Raw genomic sequence first — 22,392 nt, 5'->3', positions numbered from 1 at the left:
AATTCCCCTGGCTGCCCCAAGCCCCATGATGGAGGTGCCAAAGCCCTGCTGTCCTCCAGCATCCTCACCCTGGAGACCTGCACTGGGGATCGCATTATTAAGCATCCTCTCATCCTAAATCTTCCCCACCCAGACCTGCAATGAGCTGTTTCTGCCTCTCCTTCTCTACCCTGTTAATCCCCTGGGGTTTGCAGCCCCAGACGGGGCTTGGGGCCAAGGGGTGGCAGCGCCAGGGGGGTGCAGGCGGTTCCTTGCGGAGGAACACGACAGATGCAGGGTGCTGTCTTCCCGACGTTCGACACCCGAGGATGTTCAACAATTATTCCGGGCTAAAATTAGCCAGGGAACACGTGATGTTCCTGGAAGAACCGCCGTGAGAGCGCTACGGAGGATGCGGAGCACCAAATCTGGATTTCCAGCAGGATGGAGGCAGCCGTGCCCGGCCACGGAGCCTTCAAAGCCGAGCAAGTGACCCAGGTTTTCCCAAATCTTGGATGGAAGTGTTTTGTTTTTTTTTTTAATGTGCTCTGAGTGGAAGCTCCTTCCTCCTCTCACCCAGGCGTGACCCACGCAGCCAACGCGAGCCCCACCGCAAGCCGAGCCCCGCGTCCCCGTCTAGCAGCTGGTAAAAAATGCATCACCTAAAAATATCTTTTTCAAGAGGTGATTTAAACCAGCCGAGTCTCTCGGCAAAGAGGAAATGGAGATGAGGAATATCTCAGGGCCGAGGAAGCCCCAGGGACCGTGCAGCCCAGCGAAAGAGCTCAGATCTCCAACCTACAAATCGGAGGTCTGCAGGAGGAGGCGTGCCGAGGGGTGTTTGCAGAGGGCTGCGCTTTCTCCTGGCCAAACCAGGCTGTGCAGGGCTGGCAAAAGATGCCAGCATCCCTCGGCATCCCTCCTGCCCGGCCTCGGCCACGCTGCTCCTGCCGGGGACCAGCACCCAGCCACGAGTCACCAGCAGCAGCCCTCAAGAGATGAAGATGAATGAGCAACGTTCAGCTAATGAGCTGGAGAGGGGGGATAATGATAGATGCCTCCTAATGAGGGATCGGTGCAGGGAAAGTTTTGAATAAAACCATTCACATTTATTAATTACGATGTTAATTATTGCCGTGGGGACTTGGATCTCTCCCCTCCTACCCCTTGCTAAGTGCAGCCTTGGTGGGGCAAATCCTCCCCGGGCTGCACCTCCCCGGCTTGTCCTCCCCGAGCCTGTCCTGGCACCAAACCTCTCCTCTGGGCACCGGCTGCTCCTCTGCAGCTGGGAAAAACCTCGTTCCTCGAGAAGAAAAGCTTTGAACAAGCCGGAGAGAAATTTTGGAGGTGTCAGAGGGAAGGAAAATGCTTTCAAACCTGGCTCTGTGCACATGCAAGTGCATGAAAAGCCATCAGGCAAACCCTGAATGTGAATTCCCCGACACCTCTGTGTGTGTGCAGAAGGCTTGCACACCCAGGTGAAGGATTAGAGAGTGCACACTTACAAAACCCAGGCTTTCAGAAGGCACAAACCAGGCTCTGGAAGCCATGGGGATAAAACTGTGCCTGCCTTCAGGATCATTTGTATTTGCATTTTACTTTCAGAGCTCTTGGGTTGTTTTTTTGTTTGTTTTGTGCAACCATCAGAGCCTATACATTAAAAAAAAATGGGGCTGTTTCAGTGCAAAACGCCAAGATCCCTGCAACGCCATGACTGCACAGGGTGGATTGAAAGACCGCCGATAGACCCCTGCAAGCCAGACCATGCCGGGCGCATTTTTGCCGGTTTTATCACAGAATTTATCATTATTTCCAAACCCTGATGCTGTGCAGGGCCGGCCGGCGTGGCATCGTGCACTGACCGTTTTCCCTGTGCTGGAAGGAAGGCGAAAACTCTTTGGCAGTGATCCTGGCGATGCGCGCTTCCTCCTGGGCTTTCTGCGCCGCCGTCACGGCCGCCTCCGCCTTGGCCCGGGAGTGGGAGGTCCTGCAAGGCAACGGAGAGACAGGGATGTGTGAAAGGGGGGTCACGGCAGTGCCTGGGGGTTTCCCTGGTCCCCCCCCCCAGAGATCCCCACCAAAAAGGGTGATTTTGGTGGAGCTGTGCCCAGGGATGTCAGAGGTGTTGGCACGTGTGGCCCCGTTGGGTGCTCAGCTCTGAACAGGGATCGCGGAGATTTTTAGTGGGGTTTTGGTGCCGTGGTTGCAAAAAGGGCCGTGTTAGGTGCATGGTGAAGCCTTTGGGCTGCAAAGCATCCCCAAGCCTCGCTGTGGGCTTTCTGCAGCCCGGCACAAGGAGCCTGCCAAGAAAACCGCCCTGCATCACTCGGCCGAGCCTTAAACCAAACCTCTGCCTCCCTCCATGGTCTGAAGGTGAAGAAAGGGGTCAGAGCGAACACAGAGAAACCCAAAGGGCATCCAGCAAACCCCACAGGGCCGTGGTGGAGGAGCTACCCCAGGGAGCAGGATTTCTTTGGGAACAGGTGAGGTTACCTCTATAACGTGTCGCTCCCGTCAGCCTCGGGAGTTGAATTTCTCAATTTCCAGCCAGCATTTTTTAACCCAAATGCTCACTTTCGGGTGAAGAAGACTGCCACCCCTGCCAGCACATATTGTGCGTAAAGCCAAGTGTGTAAATACAAGCAGGGATCTCCTCGCTGGGGGCGAGCGGCTGCCCCCTGCCCTCATCCATCCCCCCCAGACCCCCAGGTGCCCGTGTCTGATGGCTCCAATCTCGCCCCCAGCCCCTCAGCACCGTTCCTGTGCTCATCCCCCGGAGCAGGTTTGTCCCTTCCCCTTCACTCAGCTCTCGAGGCACTTTAAAAAACTGCCTGTTCCTACCCGCCCCGGTGCAGGCAGCGTTATAAATAGCTCAGCTGATTTCTTTTCCCTCCAAAAGCAGGCCCTCCATCTCCTTTAATCATTTTTTTTTTTTTTTTTTTTTTTTTTTGCGTTCTGCTGCTCTCTGAATTCCCTCTAATTTTTCGACATCTGCTCGGAGAGGAGTGCCATTTCTGACAGGCTCCTATAAATGGAAAATGGGGCCAGCAACGTGCCTCGCGCCGCACCGCGCCGCACAAGCCGGGGACGTGCACGTCTGTGCCCTGCCGCTTCTTCAAACCCGGGCAGGATGCCATCAACCCCTACCCCCAGAGCCACCCTGTCCCTTGTTTTTAAGTGCTGGCAAGTTGTTTTTGCTCCGGGAAGTGTTTTATGTATATAAATGGGCTGCTCTGCGGTGGCTGGGTATGCATACAGCCCCTTCTCACAGAGGTGCAGGTCTCCCCAACCAACGCAATAAAAAATTGGTTGAATATGGTTCAAAACCTGGGCTGTGAGGGGACAGCCAGGGCATTTCCAGCTCTTCTCCATGCTCCTGCAGGGATGGAGGGGTGGAGGAGCATGTCACTGGCCCATCCCTTGGCAGATACACCAGATCAGCCCTTTGAGCTCTGAGCATCTGGAAGAGGGGGGATGCAAAGTGTTTGACATGGATGTGGTCGGTGCAAAAGGCTGGGGTGCCGGTCCCATCGATGAAACCACCCCAGAGCCAAGAGCAGTGCCAGCTGGGGCTTGAAATTTGGATGCTGGCTCTCTTAGGTTGCTACAGGGCCTGGCTTTTTCCGTGGGGGCTTCCCAGTGGTCTGGCTGTTGGCTCCTGATGTTCCCCCACCCGTCTCTGCCTCAGTTTTCTCCCCGGTCTGGGAGCTGTTGGGGAAGTGCCCGTCCCTCCCGTGCCGCAGCACATTCGTACGGCAGGCTGCCCATCCCCGCTGGCCTGCTCCGAAGGATTAATAACGTCTGGTGGTGTCTGGACCGAGCTCAGCAGGCAGGATTACACGCCGCCTCCCGAATCTCCTCCCTGGGGAGGCAGCTGGAGGCAGCGATCCGTCACTTCTTCCAGGCTGGAAGCAGCGCATGCCGCCCGCGAGCAGACCTGGGGACAGGCAAGGCAGGAGGGCATGCTGGAAGAGCACACGGGGAGCATCCTCACCACGCTCCCCTCTTATGGACCCGGGGATTCCCATTTCTCCACCAAAATGGGCCAAAAAATCCATCCCTTTGGGGAAGACGCATATCCATCTCCGGAAAACTCACTCTGGTGACTTCATCTCCATGGATCAGCCCAGGACGAGCAGCAGTTTGGGGGTTCAGCCCAGGCAGAGTTAAACCCAACCCCCTGAATTAAACCATCCCCGATCTGAGATGCTCTCAATGCCCACAAAGCTGATACAACTTGGAGCACGGCGCAGAGGCGCAGGCAGGCTTAATTGTTTGTAATGCTCTCTAAGATGCTTGCAGGAGAGGCGCCGTTGGAGTGAAAAGCAGAATTATGATGATCTATACATTGCATAATAAAATACATAAGTATTCCCAAATAAATGCAAGTAATCCAGTTAGTGCTCGCATGACTTTGTCACATACTAAATTTAACAGCTGTCTCCTTTCTATATGCCTGCTGCTCATGGCGTGCACTAAATCTTAATTCCCCAGCTAATTGCTTGACTTTCTTTCGGTGTAAAGCGGGTCTTTCTCCACGGCACACAGAGAGCCCTGATCTACTCGCGCTTCGCTGTCACAAATGAGGATTTCTGTGGGATTTTGGCCAAGTCTGAAACTGGACAGCGGGTCAGAGGAGCTAAATCCTAGAACGCAGGGTCAAAATGAGGCTGAAGCTGTCCATTTTTTTACCCAAGGTGTCTCCAATCCTGTAGGGAGCCCGCTGGACAAGTGCTGTTGTTGTCTGTGGGGACACGGTGCCCCTTGTGCCCCGTTTTAGCTGTCCGAAAGTCGTGCTGGAAGATGCTCTGCTGGGTTTCCTCCACCATCCATAGGGCAGCACCCAAATCATGCACACAAAGACAAAGGGACTTCTGAGGATGGCTACAACCCCTAAACCCCATTTCAGCACTCCAACGGACCCATACTGGAGGCATTTTGGTGAGTATGGGGCTGGGAAGAGCAAGAGGGGCGATGCTGGAGGTGGTTTGTAGCTACCAAACCCGCGGTGCCGTTCGGTCCACGGCTGGTTTGGGCAATTTTCCTTCATCCTTTTGTGCCAAGCTGACTCACTGCGCCACGAGGACGGCCGGGCGAGTGGTCAAACTGGCAGCAGGAACTGGCAGAAGGCAGGGGGAAACCGCAACCGCGGAGATTTCTGCAACCCTTTGCAGATCTCCTGCGATTCGGCCAGAAGCGACAGGGGAAGGGATAAGACCTGCGAGCGGCTCGTAATGCCAAGTTTATCAGCTCCAGCTAATCTATACGAGGCTGGAATAAAGTGATCGGAAAGGAAGGAGCTGGCTTTTCAGGAATGCCAGCCAGGCTTTGCGTGCACAAAGGGCTTTTGCTGCAAAACCGATGGCACCGTTTGTGGCCCCCAGCAGTTTCAGGAGGAAAACACAGTAAAATCGAGACCAGGCAAGGCTCGAGTGGGGTCAGGGCTAACAGAGTGCTTTGGTAGGAGAACAAATGGTTACAACGCTTAAAAAATTAGGCTGGAAATTAGAGCAAGTTTGTGGACCATCGGGAATATTTCTGGAATGGAGTCGGGTCTGGTGAAGTGGTAAAGGTGATGCCTGTAATTGCAGGGTAGTGGTGACCTGGTGTCACAAGAAGGGTGAGCTGACAAGAGGCTCGTCCTCCTTGCTCCTTTTTCTCATGTTCTTGATGAAAACCAGGCTTTTTTTTTTTTTTCCCGAGAAAAATAAGTAACAGACTTTTCGAGAAAATGTATGTCCTGGGCCAAAGGCAACTGAGCGCTGGAAGCAGGGGGAAATTTGCATTATTCATGGTTTAAATGTGAAAAAAGAAAAAAAAAAAGCATGATACAGGCAATATTTCTGGACAAGGAGGTCTGATTCCCAAAATTCATGTGGCAGCTCTTGCTGGGGGATTTCCATTCTGCAAGTGAAGGTGTCCCCTGCTCAGTGGGATTCGGGCTTGCCAGGGAATTACAAAACTGCTGGTCTCCTGTGCCTGCTTGCCGGGATCCTGCTGTGGGGATGGAGATCCCCAGCTCTCCCCCATCCCATACTGGGAACTACGGGAGACCCCTAAGTCCCTTGGCTTCTCCCCCTTGTTTTGCATTTGCTTGGCTCAGGTGGAGGGGCAGACAGCCCGAGCTAAGTGTCCAGCCCTTAGAAATGGAGGAAGGAAGCCGAAACCAAGCTCCCTCGGGACACAAAGCTCTGCAAGAAATTCCCCCGTGGCAGAAATCTCAATTTCACTGCGTGCGAGGGAGCTCAGCTCCCATCGGCGTCCCCTCCGCAGCCCCTCCGCTGCCTGGCTCTCCAGCACAGCTTTGTCGCAACATCCGACGGTGCAGTGATCAGCTGAATGGAATGATTAATTAAAAGATGATTGAAACGGCTCTCGAAGCCTTCTTCTGTGCAGCTTTCTCTTTTAACGAGACCTCCCCGTGCAATGCAAAAAGGAGCAAACCCTGCCTTCTGTGTTTTGGGGAAAAATAGCCTATACATCCAGGCGCACGGAGATGGGCACCCAAATTATTATTGCTATGGGTAACAGAAGCCAAGAAATGGGCTGAGTTTGGCTCTGGCACCCAGGGGTGGCAGGACAGCCCGGATCCTGCACCCATCACTGCAAATCCCCTCACATGCACTCTTTGGTGACGTGCCAGGGGTCCCAGTCCTCACCGGGGACACAATCTGGGGACCCTGCAGAGCAGCACCGCTCACCTGTCAGCATCCTCAGTGAGGATGGAGTTAAGCACCCGCTGAGCTCATCCCAGGACACAACAAACGGCCTCGAGTTCTCCAAAGGGGCCGGGCTGGCTCCATTGAATTCACTTTGTCTCTCAGGTCAATATGTAATCAGGCTTTTTTTTTTTTTTTTTCCCCTCTAAATGCATCTTTATCTTCCTACAGGAGGCATGTTTTCTCCCTCCGTTACAGAGGGTCATGTATTTTTCAAATGGCAAAATCCAACTAACACACGCTAGCCGCAAGAAAATACTTCAGGAAAAAAATCAGTGAGAGCATTCCTCCGGGCATTGAAGTCTCGGGGCTTTGCTTGCCCCTCTAGCCCCGGTGACCACCTCTTTTTGGCACTCGGTGGCCGTGGTGGCCACAATGGGGTCGGCCACCCATGTGCAAAAACCAGGCTCACGTGAGCGCAATGCACGCAGCTGCGTTGACTTGGCCAGGGTTATTTTGCACTCCCACCAACACAGCTGGGAGCAGGATCTGGCCCTAATTGCAGCAAGCTGAGATGCACCGAGGGACATAAAGCAAAAGTCCCCGAGTGATCGATGCTGGTAAGCAAACCCCAGAGCTGGGGGGAAGAGGGCGAGTGCTGGTGCGAGCCCCTGCCATGGCCACCCCATAGCACCCCCTGCGTGGGATCCACGGCTGCGACCAGCCCCGGGGCTGTCTCCAGCCCTGAGGTTTGGCTGCTTTTCCTGCTCTCCTCGGTGGGACAAACCGGGCCTGAATTATTAATAGCTGCTGCAGACTGTCTGGCTTCTACCTCTGCGGGAGCAGCGCTGATTTAGGGCAGAGCGCGGCCGCGCGATGCTGCTGGGGAGGGCTGCAGAGCCCGTCCTGCATCCCTCTGCCCCCGGGCTTCAGCTCAGCATCCTTCAACAGGCATGCCAGCCAGCAGCCAGCACCCTTCTGGCCCCAAAAGGCCGGCTCGATACCCGTGGTAGCTGCCACCCAGGGCTGGGCTCTGTCTAGACGCTTCCTTGGGGGAGTTGGGAGATGGCAGCAATTAACAACCTGTTTGTTATTTTCCCTATCTGCCGTTTATTGCCCTGATAAAACCCACTCTCAATTCCAGCTTGACTCTTTTCACGGCTCTCCTGGCTTGGTTGTTATTGCGCTAGGCTTGCCTTGAGTGATTTGTGAAGGCAGTAATACAGTGCCGGCACTCAGGGGGTGGAATATTAGACACACCAATTAGCTATCTGTGCATAAATCCCCATTTACCTGCTTATCGCCAGCATATTTCCCTTGCCCGCTTCCTCCGTCTGCTTTTCCCTTTCCCACCCCTCCCCTCTTGCTGGAATCCCTAATCAAGAGGCAGAAAGCAGCTAATGTGACCTCTGACATGACGTAATGCAGCCAAAAACGTCTGCTCTGTGCAGCCAGACAGCGAGCAGGTGCCGTGCATAGCAAGGAGAGCGCCTGGCTGCCCTGCTCCACGGCCAGGCAGCCTGGATCCGGCCCCAGGATGGAGATTTGGGGTGAGGGAGCGAAGTGCTCCAGCCTGAGGGCTCTGAAAAGCTGCCCCGAAATCACATTTCAAGCGAAAAGTTCCAAAAAAAAAATCAAGCTGCTGAAGCCTGAAAAAATACTCGATGCAGCTGTTTGATGTTGCCCAAGAAATACAGCCCAATGTGGAAAATACCTTGGTCAAAAGCCCAGATCCGATCCTCCCTGTGGTTTGACACAGGGGATGTAGCGCCGCGTGGGGAAGCCGTTCCCACCCAGAATCGTGGGGAGCCCGTGCCCCAGCTTGGGGCTCTCCCAAATTCATGGGAATGGGGATGGGGCCAGCTCCCATTTAGCCTCTCGCTCCAGGCTCCCGCGCCAGCTCTCTTCTACCTTTGTGGTTTTGGAGCTGAGGAATGGAGAGCGAATTCGCCGAGGCATCATTTGCCCATGCAGCACCTGGGACCCTGAGCTGGGTCCTCCCCGGTGGGGACGAGAGCCCCTGAAGGCTGTAACACCACCATCCTCTTGTGTTCGCCTTGCCATCCTCCCAAATTGGCCATGGGGATGCTTGTATTTATATTTTTATCCCTATCATTCCTAAACAAAATGTGCCCAGCACAACCAAACTGACCTAAAGGGGCTGGTGGACGATTTTGGTGCCCAAAGGCAAACATGCCACCGCTGGCCAGGACGCTCTCCAGCATCCCCCGGTGATGGGGTGTGCAGAGCCAGGCAGACCCACGGATCTCCCTCCCCGTGGCTCTCCTTCCTTTTCACCTTTTGCCCCCTGGCAAGGGCAAAGCTGATGGGTCTTTCACACCGGAGCCGGTGCGCAAGCTGCCGCGAGACGTTATTTACAGCTCGTGAGATAATTAACATCTGGAGAGGGAGGCTCATCTCCTGCCATCTGTCACTTGTAATGAAGCTCCGGAGGATGCGGGTGAGTGATGCCAGGCAGCACCTGCCCGTCCCGGTGCTTCAGTCCCTGCCACGGAGCCGTGTGCTGGAGCTGGGCTTTGCCTCGCAGGAAGGACAGCAGCGACGATGACCACGGTCCCACCGCTGCCCCAGACCGACCGAGCAATGGAGAGAACAAACTCCGGCTCTGAGGATGGATTTTCCCATTTTCCTATAAATTGGGAACAGATGAGGTATCGCAGCGATGCTGGGAGCTTTATTAGCTTCTGGAAAGTGATGGTTGGTGATGCAAAAGCTGCAGGAACCCACTTGGAGTGGAGCGTGGGAAGAGTTAGCTCCAAGAGAGGGAAAGAAATGGGCAGGGAGATGCTTCCTTCTTTCCAGCTGCTGTGGTTTGGATGGGGCAGGTTTCCATGTTTTTGCTGGATAATTGTCATGTACATAATGGAAAAGGCGACTGCCCATTTGGAGAGTGCGAGAGGAAATGGGAAACACTGACGTCCCTCCCCATCCCCTGCGCTCGCCGGGCGCCAGCAGACAGCCCTCCTCGCACACGTCCCAAAGGCACGAACACGCCACAAACGCTCCTCCAACCCTGGGCAAAAAATAGCGCGTTACAAACGATCCTGCCACTTCCAGGCAGGAGGCAAAACAGTTTGGAAGAAATCTCCAACAACCTTTGGGGAAAAAAAAAAAAAAGAAAAAAAAAAAAAAAAAGGAGAAGAAGAAAAAGCCCAAGAAAAAGCAAACGAAGGCACAAAATCTCCAAGGAACCTGGGCAGAGCTGGATGCTCTGCACACTGCAGATCTATACTGCCTGTACTAAGAGCAAAAACAGCACGGCAGAAAAGCCCTCCATCAATGCCGCATGCGGGTGGAGATTTTTAAATGCACAACAGGCCAAGTTACAGCTCCCACAGCAGCCGTAACTCAGCCTGCTTGGACACGTGGAGCCTTCGGTTTGGCTGTACACGCTGCTGCCTGGGATGGCTCCGGGCTGCATCCTGCGTCCCCATCGCATCGCCGTGTCTGATGCTATCCATCCACCTCGATTTACCAAGGGGAGGAGGGAAGGGGTTTGATGGGGATCACCCCCAGCCACTAATTTGGGCCGAGCTTCTTCGGAGGGGTGGAGGCTGGTGGGCAAAGCCTGGTTTGGTGAGACCCGGAGGATGCCTTTGCTTGGCAGGGCCTGCCCCGTGCTGCAGGACCAAAGCTGGAGGGTTTGGTGAGCCATCAGCATCCAAAGCCATCGGGCTCCCCAAAACAGCCCGTTCCTCCCAAATTTCCACACCGACCTCCTCAGCTGGTGGCTGCCATGTGTGGGATGGCGTGGGGTGGAAATGTCAATGCCAGAGGTGCCAAACAGCACAGAGAGAAACTCAACCAGGGATAAGGGAGCTGGGGGAGCCTCCTCCAGGCACAGCCTGGCCCTTTGGGAAGTGGAGGGATCTTTCCCTACAGCCGAGGGAGAACCACTTCGAATAAGAGAATTTGGGGAATTCCCCCAAAAACCTCCAGGTGAAGAAGATTACAGGCAAGCAGGGCAGATCCACCAGTTTAATTTCAGTTTCATTTCGATGTCTAAAAAAGAATGAGTCAACCCGAATCCTGAAGCAAAACAACAGAACCACAGGGAAAAGTCTTTTTTCTTTCCCTAACCCTTCACCCCTTTCGTGTTTTGGCTGCAACGTTCTGGCAGTTTCACAAGTTTTGGTCACCTCAAGCAAAACAGACGTTTGGCAAACAAACTTCCCAGGCAATTATTTTACTTTTTTTTTTTTTTTCCTGCTTTGGGAGCCACAGAAGCCTGAATGAGGAAGGGTAACTCCGATGGAGACGGGTGATCCGTGGCGTGCCGCTGGCCACACACACCTTTAACCCGCCAACACTCACCAGCACCACCACCATCCCCATTTCAGAACAAACTGGAAAAAAATAAAACTAGTCCAGAGCCAGCGAGGGACTTGTTTAACTGAGCTTAGTATTTTATTTCCAGCACGGCCTGGAGCCAGGCCAGGGCATGGCCTCAGAGCGCTGACGGATGCTCTCCAGCTGTTGGAGAAGTGTGAGATGTCCACCCTCACCCTCTGGGATTCCTCAGCCACCTCCAGCCCTGGGTGGTGGCCCCCAGCCGCTCCTTTCTGGGTGGTGGGACAAGGGACTAAGGGATGGGCTGGACGGTCCAGCCCTCTGGGTGATGGAAACCATCGTTTCTGCCAGCAGGGCTGCAAGGGATGCGCAGAAACCAAAAATTTGCGCCTTGCTCCACGCAGCCGGGCACTGGATGATTCCCTGCCTCCTCCTGCAGCCAGGCACCAGCCACGGGCACAGCTCCTGGTACTTTTTGTCACGTTCAGCCTCACCGGGACGGAGCTGGGGGAAGGCAGAGCCAGCCCCGTGTGGGATGTGGCAGCGCCGTCTCCATCCCTGCTGCCACATCCAGCTCCTGCATCGCTGGCCGTGCAGGCAGGCACCATGCATGTTGTACCAGAGAACTGGAAACACACAAAAATGCCAACCTAGAGGAAAAATGCTCCCCCCCTCAAAGAAAATAAATGCTTAATGCCATTCTGGAAGGCACCAAGTGGGGACAAGGACTGGGGTTTCAGGCCCTGCTGGTCGGACCCCCGTGCAGTGTGAGCGCTGCTGGCTGCAGCCCCAAGGGCTGTGGGAGAAAAAAAAAAACACATCTTCTGCGTTGCCACAGCAACGAGCAGCTCCTGCCTGCCTCAAACTTCAGAGCCCACCCAGAAGATGCTTTCCTCACCTCCGCTTCCCTGCTGCCCGCACGGGTTCCTCCTCCCCGGTGCCTGGGCAGAGGCTGGGAGCCCACAGAGGAGCTGCGCCCCCCAAAAACCCCACTCCTCCCGAGGCGCCTCGAAGCCTGCCTGCTCCTGGCTTTGCTCCACGGATGCGGGTGCTGTGCGTCCCAAGCATCCTGCAGCATCCCCTGGATGGGATGCAGCCTCTCCAGCAGGAATCCTTTCCAGTTCCCGAAGTCCAGCGTGCTCCGGGGATGGCAGGCAGCCCCAGGTTTGCAGGTCTGAGGCAGAGCCCGTGAAAATTTCCACTTAAGCAACCAGCAGCACAACAGGGAAAGGATTTCAGAGCCCGGCTCTGCCAGGAGAGAATCTGGGTTTTTAATTATTTATGCTTCACCTCCGTGCTATGGTGATGAGAGACAGAGCAGACAGACAGATAGCAGGGAGCAGGCTGCAGCCTCCTTCCCCAGAGAAGCCATTTGTAGGATTCGGGTGAGCTGGAGGGCTGCAGACCCCTGCCCAAATCCTGCCCTGCCCCTCTCCCCTTGGGAAAGGGCCTCCATGGGGTGGAGCACCCACAGGAGCTGTGTGGGGGCACGGATGGGACGAGGTCGATCTGGGCTGTGGCTGCAGTGAGGGTCACGTCCCTGGAAGGGGCAGCGGAGGTGGGGTGGAGGCGAAGCCAAAACCACAGCAGAGCGCGGGGAACGGCCGTGTCACTGCTGCGAGGGGATTTTAGGGTGCTCAGCACCCCGAAGAATCGGGACCTTCCTTAGTCACAACTTTAAAGGGATAATCAGTCGGATCCAGGGGTTAAATCTCCCCGGGATTTTCAGGGGGGAATTCGCTTAGCAGGGTACGCGGTCAAATCCTTTAATTTCCTGGATTAGGAAGCCAGGACAGCTTGTCATTTGTCCTGCACGGAGGAGGTGACAGAAACCCCATTGTTCAAGGCTTTCCAAACTCTCTGCAAGAGCACCAAGGGACCAAGAGCCCCCATCTCCAAATCTCTGGTTTTGGCAGAGCGATGCTCAACAACACCAAGGAAAACATCCCGTATTTTTACCCAGCTCTGCATTTTCATCTCAGTTGTGCTCTCGATGCTGCTTTTGCCTCTCTCCAGAGAGGGGAAGGAAAGGAGGACCGGGGGGGACGGGCGCACGGAGATTTTGGGGTGGTTGCTGCAGGGAAGGAGGTGGGTGGGAAGCTGGGGCGGGAGCAGCGCAGCCGGCAGGAGCGCATGCCAGGGAACCGAAAATGGGAGCTGGGAGAGGAAAAAAAAGCAAGGCGGCCTCTCACGAGATGGGAAAGCAGCACCAGGGCTTGGTGCAGCACAGGGACCCCAAACCTTCCCCTGAAAGCCTGGGTGCGCAGCATCAGCGGGGTGATGGTGGGGTGATGCTACATCAGCACCCCGCGCTCGGGCCCTGCTGCAGGTTTCTGTCTGCCCCCGCCAGCTACCGGGGTGAGGATGAGGAGGGAGGAAGGCGACAGGGCTGCGAGCCAGGCAGCTGCGCAGGCTGGGGGAGGATTCCTCCCTTCCCTCCTGAAGATCGTGGAGAACAGCAACGCTGCAGTTTCTGCTCGTTGAATAGGCAAAGCAGCAGGAAGGAAAAGCAGAGGATGGGTTTCTTTATTATTTTTTTTTCCTTGTTGCTGGCTTTTTCTTTCTTTTTTTTTTTTTTTCCCTCTTATGAAGGGCTGCTTCACCTGTCACACCTATGGGGTGGCAGCACCCTGCTCCCCCCCCATCAGCACCAAGAGGCCTCACCATCCTCCCCTTCTCCTCCTTCCCCCATCCCGAGCTGCAGGATGCTCCTGCCTGCCCCACGCTGCCCCACGAGCTCCTGCCTGCCCCTAACACGCTGCTGGGGAGGCCGAAACCCCCCTGCACTGGGCTGGTTCTGCCCCGCAGCTCAGCCCAGCTAAGCTGGTAAAAGTCCTGGATTAGAAACCGGGCAGATGATCCGGGCTGCTGCGCCTGAATGAGGAGGAGGAGGAGGAGGAAGATGAGGAGGAGGCAGACACCAATTTGGGCTCCCCACAGCTGCCCCCCGCCTCCTGCCCTGCTCCTTGGGGATGCTGGCCGCACATTTGTCCCAGCCCCTTTCCATCTGGTCCCATTGTAAGGGCACCAGCACACCCATCTCTCCCATCCCGGGGTGTTTCCTTCCTCCTGCATCCCCCAAGCCCCTCTCCTGCTCCCCCCAGGCTATCGCAGCCCCTGCAGGGCCTGTGGCTGACCCGCTGGGCTCCTTGTCACCACTCTGCCCACGTTACTGGGCGAAACTGGGAGCGATTAGAGGGCAGCTGGCAAAACCCACAGCCAGCTGCTCTGCTGGACTCACAGAAGGACCCTGCTGAGTTTTTTTTTTAAATGGGATTATTTTTCAGAGCATTGCTCTCCCCAAAGGCACCCAACTTTCCATCCCGCCCGTGTCCCCGTGCAGCATCCCTCTGCCCAGGCAGCGCGGTGGCAGCTGGGGACACACAGGGCCAGCCCTGCACGAGCGTGCCAGCTAGTCCTGACTTCTGACACGGCCACAAAAGGGCTTAACGCCCTAAGTCCTGTCTGAGCAGGAAGTTATTACATCGGCGTTGCAGGAGGACTTATTTCAACACTCACGCTGCAGCCAGCAGGGCCCGCACGAGCCGGAATTGGGAGGGACGGGATGCTCCGGGAAGCTCCAGGGCTCCTCTGTTCCTCGAATGCCCTGGTCCCGAGGTGGGAATTGTGATCAGAAGTGAGTCAGAGGTACCCGTGTGGTCCTGGCTGACAGCGGGAGGAACAGCAGCTGATCCTGATCCTGATCCTGATCCTGATCACTGCCACTTGTGCTCGCCCCCCTCTGTGTGGCACAGGGGTTGTTTGGGGCAGAGGAAGCGAAAACCCAGCCTGCTGCAAAGGGATTTACCCCTGCTTAGGCTGCCCTCAGCCTCCAAAACGTTCCCTCTGTGCTTTTCTCCCTGTCGTGATGTCCTCAAGGAAAGGATGGAGAGCAGGGATGGAGGGTTCACGCTGTCCTGGTGGCTACCACAAGATGCCACCGGTGACCCCATCGGTCCCAAATAAATGGGTGGTGGTGATGTCCTCTCCCAGGCAGCCCCTTCCCACAACTGCCCCCCGTTTCAGCTGCTGGCTCATCCCCAATATCCCACCTGGAGGAAGGGGACACACAACCCTTGGGGGGGACGCAGCGCTCCCCTTACCCCACACCCCTCATCCTCCCCGGCTCCATCCGCAACGAAAACCCCGCCAGCGGCACGAGGGGGGGAGATGGATGCAGGCGCCCCGCGGCCACCCCCCGCAGCAGCAGAAACCTGAAATCAAAGGCAGCCAAGTACAATCACAACGCTGCAGGCACAGGCCTGGGAGAGCATTAAGCAGCATTGTGCTGGCTCGGCGTACTGCCGGTAGTGGCATTACTGCAACTCAGAGTCTTTGGGACCCGAACTGCGGAGTCTGTTCTTTGCTGTGGCTTCTGCCTGGGCTGCGTTTCCATTTGCTGAAGGAAAATACCTGCTTGGCTCAAACACAACCTCTTGCACTTTGCTGTTCAGCTCTCCAGGGCTTTTCTTGCCTTCCTGCTTCCCTTTGTGTGCCAGGTGGGGAGGGCGGCTGCGTCCCCACCGCAGCATCCTGAAGGAGCTTCAAAACGTGTTCCTTTACACAGCCTTGCTGCCAAGTCATCTTTATTCTCCTTCCTTCCTTCCTTCCTTCCTTCCTTCCTTCCTTCCTTCCTTCCTTCCTTCCTTCCTTCCTTCCTTCCTTCCTTCCTTCCTTCCTTCCTTCCTTCCTTCCTTCCTTCCTTTCCTTCCTTCCCTTTCTCTCTCTCTCTCTCTTTTTTTCTTCTCTCCAGTTTCTCTTCCAGAAGTTAAATGACACCGTGCTAATTTGCAGCCTGGTTCCTCCTGAGAATATCGAGCTTAATTATATTTTTCTCATCGTCGGTGAATGGCTCGGCTATAATTACGCCTGGAAGCGCGTTACTTAGGACTAACCCAAAAGCCGCATCCCCTCCGGGGTGCAAGGGACCGGCAGCTCACGACGGGCCCCATGAACCCTGTGCTGAGAGCAGAGCTGAGAGCAGCTCAAACGCCACCATCACACCCATAGCATCACCAATGGCCCTTCCATCCATGATCCCAAAACCCTGACCTGTGAGACGGACCCGTTGCCTTGCATTAAAACCCCTGGAGTCCTCTGCGGAGAGCTGGGGTTGGTCCTGAGCTCCCCTTCCTCCTACACGGCCACGTGTATCCATCCTTGCCCAGCAGCTGTGCCAAAAGGCAAGGCACTTGTCCTGGCTGGGTATTATTATTATTATTTCCAGTGCCTAGGGACAATTTAGGTATCACTATTATTGCTACTGAGATGGGATCTGGTGTCTTCAGCGCATCCTTCCCCTTCCAGGTGGGCTCTTGCCTCGTGAGCTGGGAACGCAGCACCCCGCAGCACGTTCATTTTAAACAGGGAAAAACCAGGCTCCTTCCCAATCTGTCTCTAAAAACTGGTGGTTAATACCAGTATTTGTTTTTCAGGCCTGATCTGCGGCTCTTCTCACCCATTTGTTTTACAGGAACTATTTCAGCGAGCGGGCGATGTAAGAGGAGAGAAAATATTCTTTCATTTTAATTGCACTGAAGGAAATTTAGGAGAATCACCCACCGAACCTAAAGACTACTCCTTAAATGAGCTTACTTTCTGTGCCACAGATAGCATTGCGCTTTGTTCAGACTAAAACAACTTCCAGAATCCAATTTACTTGTCTTCAGTACACTGTGTTTTTAGCCTACTTTCCTCAGGAAATGGGGCTTACTTATGTGATTGTGCTGTTTATATATCTATATGCCATCACTCCCACACTAATAACTTTTGAACGTGTTGGCCAATTCCAACCAAATTTGACAGAGCAGCAGAGTTTTCAAAAATACTGAATTCTTACAAATTTAATGAAATACGTGGGTGGGCACATATTTTCCCCCACCAAGGGAAAGGCTGCACAGTGAACTCAGCCATATTATTAGACAGAAGAGAATACACACACACAGGGCTGCCATAAACCCCCCGGTGGCTGGTAAGCCAGGGCTCTTGTTGGTCTCAGATGTGGGACATTGCACCTGTGAGCCCCAAAGCATGAAACGAGCATCAGGATTCCTCTGTCGATGCCTCTACTGCCTATTTTTTTTTGCATTTGTCTCAACTTGGACGATGCAGCTTGGTGTGGGCACTGCAGGAGAGTGTTAAGCTTTAAAATTAATCATATTAATTATGTGAAGGCCTTGAGAGCTGGTTGTAGGTTTGTAAAACCTTGCTGTCTTCTGCTTCTGCGTGCTGGGATGCAGCCGAGAGACTGTCCATGCAAAAATAATATTTAAAAAAAAATAAAATAAAAAAAACAATGGGGAAGAACTTGAACTGAAAGGCTGTGGGTTGCAGACACTCTCCCCACTTTCCATTTCAAGGTCCTTGGGCATCTCCTTTGCAAACACAAAAGTCTCCCAGACCTTGGGGCTGATCCTGCACCGTCCCCATGTCTCCAGCACACCCTGCACGCTGCAGCGCTGCCTGAACGTAGCCCAACAGCTTCGCTCTCTGCTGCTGAGTTCTGGGGCTTCGACATAAGCCATGAACACAGGCAGCAAAACCTCCCGGGACGGGTGTCACCCGCGGATGCTCGTCCAGCTAATGCACAGCGTGCGTCACGTTGGAGCCTGGCTGTCCCCAGCTCGCCCAGCGAGGGCTGTGCTGCGCTGAGGATCGATACGGGGCTTTTCAGCACACCACCAGCAGCCCTCGTGCACCAGAGGCAAGGTCTGTGCCGTGAAAAGAGCAAATCCTGGCGTGGCTGAGCTGTCTCCCTTCCTCGTGTGCCTTTTCCAGGGTTGGACGGAGAGGAGCAGGGCTGCAGGATGCGCAGGGCAGGATGCTCACGAGCATCTGCTGGCAGCAGCCCTCGGGGCGATGCTAAACTTGGGCTGCTTCTCTAGCACTCGGTCTCTGCTGGAGCATCCTCGAAGCATTGTGCTCCCATTCATTTATTTCTTTGCATCTTCATTGATGATTAAATACGGTTTTTAGTTTTTTTGTTTTGTTTTCCCTCTGCACGCCCATGGCCACAGCTGCATCCTCCCTGTCTGCTACAGGGGCACAAGGTATTTGTGCCGTGGCATTGCTGTCAGATTTGATTTTTTTTTTCCCCTTCTCCTCCTCTTTCATAATTAGGAGGTGGAACATTATATGTCAGAAGCTCATTAAAGCTTTTCCAGTGCAAGGGGGTCATGTCCCTTCCAGCTCCTGCTCCTGTGGCTTTCCAGGACCGGTACCGCCTGGGGACGGCAGATGCTCAGGGTCTCAGAGCCTGCATCCCACAGCACATTAGAGCTCCTCATTTCCAGGGTGTTCAGAGGTGTTTGCATTCCCGGATCACATGGAAATATCTGCTCTTTCTGCTGCTCTGCAGTCTGTTTCCTACCTGGCATTCTAGTGAGGTTTTTTTGGGTGTTTTTTTTTTTTTTTTTTTTAAAGCTTTGACAACAATTTGGTACAACATCAGCTAGAAAACATCATCAAGCCAAAATATCCTCCCAGAGCAGGCCTGGGAGTCTCATTCACATTGCAGATCAGTCATCAGCAGACATGCTGATAAAGATTTCAAGTGTGACTCTGAATACAAATGATCCAGACCCAACAATTAATCCAGCACAGGAGGCTGAGGAGCTGCCTGAGTTTTTCCCCAGCCCCATCCCCTTTTCCCCAACCACATCGCGCTTGCTCAGAAAGCAAAAAGAAAAGGCCTTGCTTTAACAAACCATCCCCAAAAAGCGATGCAAAGGGCCCTGATCTCAGCAAAAAAGCCTGTCCTTTTTGGCTCACCTCTCTTCTGGTTACTCACTGCAGGTCACCAAGCTCCGGGCACGGTTTGGGAGCCAGGCACTTGAGTTGGATCCTATTTCAACTGAAATTAGACATCACCCTATTTTTTTTTCCCTCTTCTGATGGTTTTCAGCTGGATCTGGTAGGGTACTGGGGTACTGGGGGGCTTCCTGGGGGTTGTAGGGATTGTCGGGGCATTCGGACCTGCTGCTTTCTAGCAGAACATCCTCCCCAAGCATCAGCTGCAGCCAGCAATTTGACTGCTTTCCCACCCAAAACCCCTTTCAGGAACAGAAATGGCAGGGAATCCTCTCGGTGCAGGACTTGGGGTGGTTTCTTTGGGCTGTGTCAGACAAAGGCTATGGGGAAACAGCATCACAGGAGCTTTTCTGCCTAGGGCATCGTCCTGCCTATTAAAGAGGCTAGGGAATAACAGGTAAATAACCCAGCACATCACAAGAGACCACATGTGCCACAGGGTGACCCCAAAGTGCCATCCCACCGCGCTGCAGCCACCCTGACGCACAGCCCCCAGCGCACGCACTGCTCTGGGCGCCCCTCCATTGCCTTGCCAGCTGTTTTGGGAGGGTTGTGCACCCACAGCTTGCTTGAGGTGAGCGGGAGAGATGCTTCACCCCATTTTGAGCAACACCCACCAGGTCCAGGCAAAGCCTTGGCTTTGTATGGCTCCAAGAAGCAGCCCAACAGCACAGTCCACATCGCACCGACCACCAGCAGACCCCCACCACAACACCTGTGTGCCTCCAGCAGCTCCCACCAAACATCCCCCGAGCACCTCCAACACACCACGCCTCCCCAAAAGCCGCAGCCATCGGGACCGAGCTACCACCTTACCTGGAGGCCGCGATCTCCGCTTTCTGCTTGGCGATGGTGGCCGCCCGCTCGGCCGCCTCCACGGCCCGATCCACCTTCTCGCGGATCTTGCTGGCCCGCAGCGGGATGAGGTTCTTCCTCTTGCCGCTGACCAGGACGTTCTGCTTGTACTTGCCCTCCTCCTTGGTGCCGTCGGGGAAGGTCATGCAGCCGTAGCCGTGGCGCTTGTTGTTGGCCCACTCGCCCTCGTACTTCAGCCCGTCCGAGCGCTGGCTCACCCCGAAGCCCGACCGCTTGTCGTTCTTCCACTCGCCCACGTAGATCTCGGTGGTGGTGGCGTCGATGTCGTCCTCGATGACGGAGAGCTCGGCCTCCCCTTCGCCCAGGCTGATGGTGGAGTTGATGTCGCTGGCGGTGGAGCTGACCGTGCTCATCCCGGCCTCGCTCCGGAACGAGCTCTGCTTGCTCCGCTGGCTGGCCAAGGAGCTCTTGGACTCGGACTTACGGAGCTTGAGCCCGCTCAGCAGCGACCGTCGGAAGATGCCCTTCTTCTTGCTCTTGAGGATCTCGGCGTCGCTGTGGGCCATGAGGACGAAGCCGCCCCGGGACACGGCGGGGCTGCCGGCCACCGCCGGCGAGGAGTCGGGGTGCAGCGCCGTGCCGTTGGTGTGCTCGCTGCGCAGGGAGTTGATGGACGTCCTCAGGGGTGACCTGATGACCGCAGCCATGCCGTAGGGAACGCTCTGCCGGACGCCGTACCCCTGGCGCATCCCTCCGACCCACTGGCCCTGGTATGTCCCTGCGGAGAGGAGGCGAAAGGAAAGAGGGGGTTCATGGCGAGGCATCCTGAGGGTCGGTAGCAGCATCAACCCCCCAATATCCCCCCAAAACCCATTATTATTGGGAGAATTTGGAGTCCCAACGGCAGCACTAGATCCCACCCCATCACCGTGGCTGTAATGTCACATTTCAAGAGGGGAAAAGAAACTCAGGGTGGGACTGCAGCACACGCTACAGCCGCAGCACAGGGATGTTAGGAACCAGCCAGGGCACCGGGGCACACGGAGCCTTCCCTAAAGGGCCTGCCCCTTAGATCCAGCCTGAATTTGCAAAGGGATCAGGCAGGGAGATGGGAATTGTAACCAGGAGCAGAGTCCAGCCCCGTCGGCTGCCAGCAGTGATCCGAGTGGATGGCATATTACCGTGCGTTTATTTATACACACAGCGCCTTTCAGCCAGCGTGTAGCAGGAGGGAGCGGCTCTATAGAAATAAAGGCCTCACGGGGAGACATCCATGTGGTTATTATCCTCAGAAACGTGCCCCTGCTTGAACTCCTCCATTTGCGTGGGCACTCGCTGAGTTACTTAACCGGCAGTTAGCGGGCTGGGACGCACGCAGCTCCTCGCCGCGACGCCGCTGCTCCGGCGTGCTGAGGGCTGTGCCTGCCCCAGAGCTGCCGTGCTGGAAAACGGGGCCAGAAGAAACCAGTCCGGCTGGGAAAACATGACCCGGGAGCCATCCCTGCCCTGCCCACCGAAATGCGTGGTGGTAATCAGCTGTCCCTGCCCCGGGTTTATAATCCCTTCCCATCCCGCAGCACGGCGATTGGCACGCTTTGTCATTTTATCTCGGGCAGTTGAACTGCGGAGCTCGTTTGTATTCTCAGGTCAGCTTAATCTTTTGGGGGCTGTCTCACGATGCGGTGATGCACCGCCCGGCTGAGCCCTCGCAGGGAGGATTTCAAGCCCCAGGCAGGCTCCTTGCCTGGCCCGTGCTTCTGAGCCCAGCCCGGGGCGATGCTGGAGCAGGGCTGGAAGCTGCCAGCACCACGCAGTGTCAGGGCAAGGGAGTCTTAAACAGTCTTAAAATAGTGAACCTCGTGTGAATCAGACCGAGACGGCCCTGATAAGAACAGCCCAGCAGATCACCTCCAGCTCAGTCTGATAGTGACTTTCCAGCCCTTCTCTGCACGGGATGATCTTTGCCCTTAGCAATCAGCACCCATCAGATCCACCTGAGCTGTCTCGTCTGGCAGCGAAAATATTGTTCCCTGAGACATCCCCGCCTTGCTGCAGCGATTTCCCTCCCGGCAATTTCCAACAGCCCAGCAGAAAGGTTTAATAAAACGGGCAGTGCTGGCTGTCCACATTGCCAGCCTGGAGAAACCCACTGCAAGGAGCGATCCCAGCACTGGAGTCGGGGCATCCCGATGCTCCTTTTACTTCCTCACCCTGATCTTACCCCAAGGCTCCCTTAGCAGGGGTTATCGCTCACTGCTGCTTGCCATTTCCAACAAAATGGGAATTTTCACCGTCCTTCTATGTGTTTAAATGCGCTTCACTCTCAATTTATACATGGGGAGAAGTGGAAAGAGGTGAGGGCTGCTGTTTTCCCCAGTGCTGACTGTGGTTCCCAGGGCCCCGTGGTGAGCTGGCCCCAACGACCAGCACCCAGAGGCTCAGGCACCCACTCCTGGTGCTCCGATATTATCCCTGCCTACCCCCAAAAATGCTGGCTCCAAGCAAAGACTGCCCTGGAGAAGGGAGGCAGGGCCAGGCAGGCAGGATTTACTGAGGGTTTATAGGATTAGTGCTGGGGAGGGAGCAGTTGGGATTACGGCAGCACCGGCAGGGCAAGGCGAGGAGCGGGGTGCTTGGCCATGGGGAGAAGGATGGGGGACAGACAGTGGGACGGACAGCAGAGAGCACAGAGGGGCTGCTGGGCATGTCCTCGGGTTGGGACTGAGCCTGTGGGTAAGGGGGCAGCGAGAAAAAACCCTGCTTGGGGTCTGTCGGAGCTGCCCTCACCAAATCCTGCCCCAGTTTTCCTCGGTGACCC

At 55.3% G+C, this 22,392-nt stretch overlaps 1 protein-coding gene across 1 annotated transcript in view; it reads right to left on the bottom strand.

The window, feature by feature from the left end:
- The window catches only part of JPH3 (junctophilin 3), a 46,768-nt gene that overhangs the window by 12,536 nt on the left and 11,840 nt on the right, over positions 1–22,392 (bottom strand). The window contains exons 2-3 of the mRNA XM_032195539.1: positions 19,575–20,352; positions 1,842–1,966 (exon numbers count right to left, since the gene is read on the bottom strand). Coding sequence (XP_032051430.1) covers positions 1,842–1,966; positions 19,575–20,352 — 903 coding nt within the window. The remainder of the gene's footprint in view (positions 1–1,841; positions 1,967–19,574; positions 20,353–22,392) is intronic.

Source organism: Aythya fuligula, chromosome 12, assembly GCF_009819795.1.
Source record: "Aythya fuligula isolate bAytFul2 chromosome 12, bAytFul2.pri, whole genome shotgun sequence".
Lineage (NCBI taxonomy): Eukaryota > Metazoa > Chordata > Aves > Anseriformes > Anatidae > Aythya > Aythya fuligula.
Note: the sequence above shows the minus strand (reverse complement) of the source record. Positions and strands in the feature narration are given on the sequence as shown.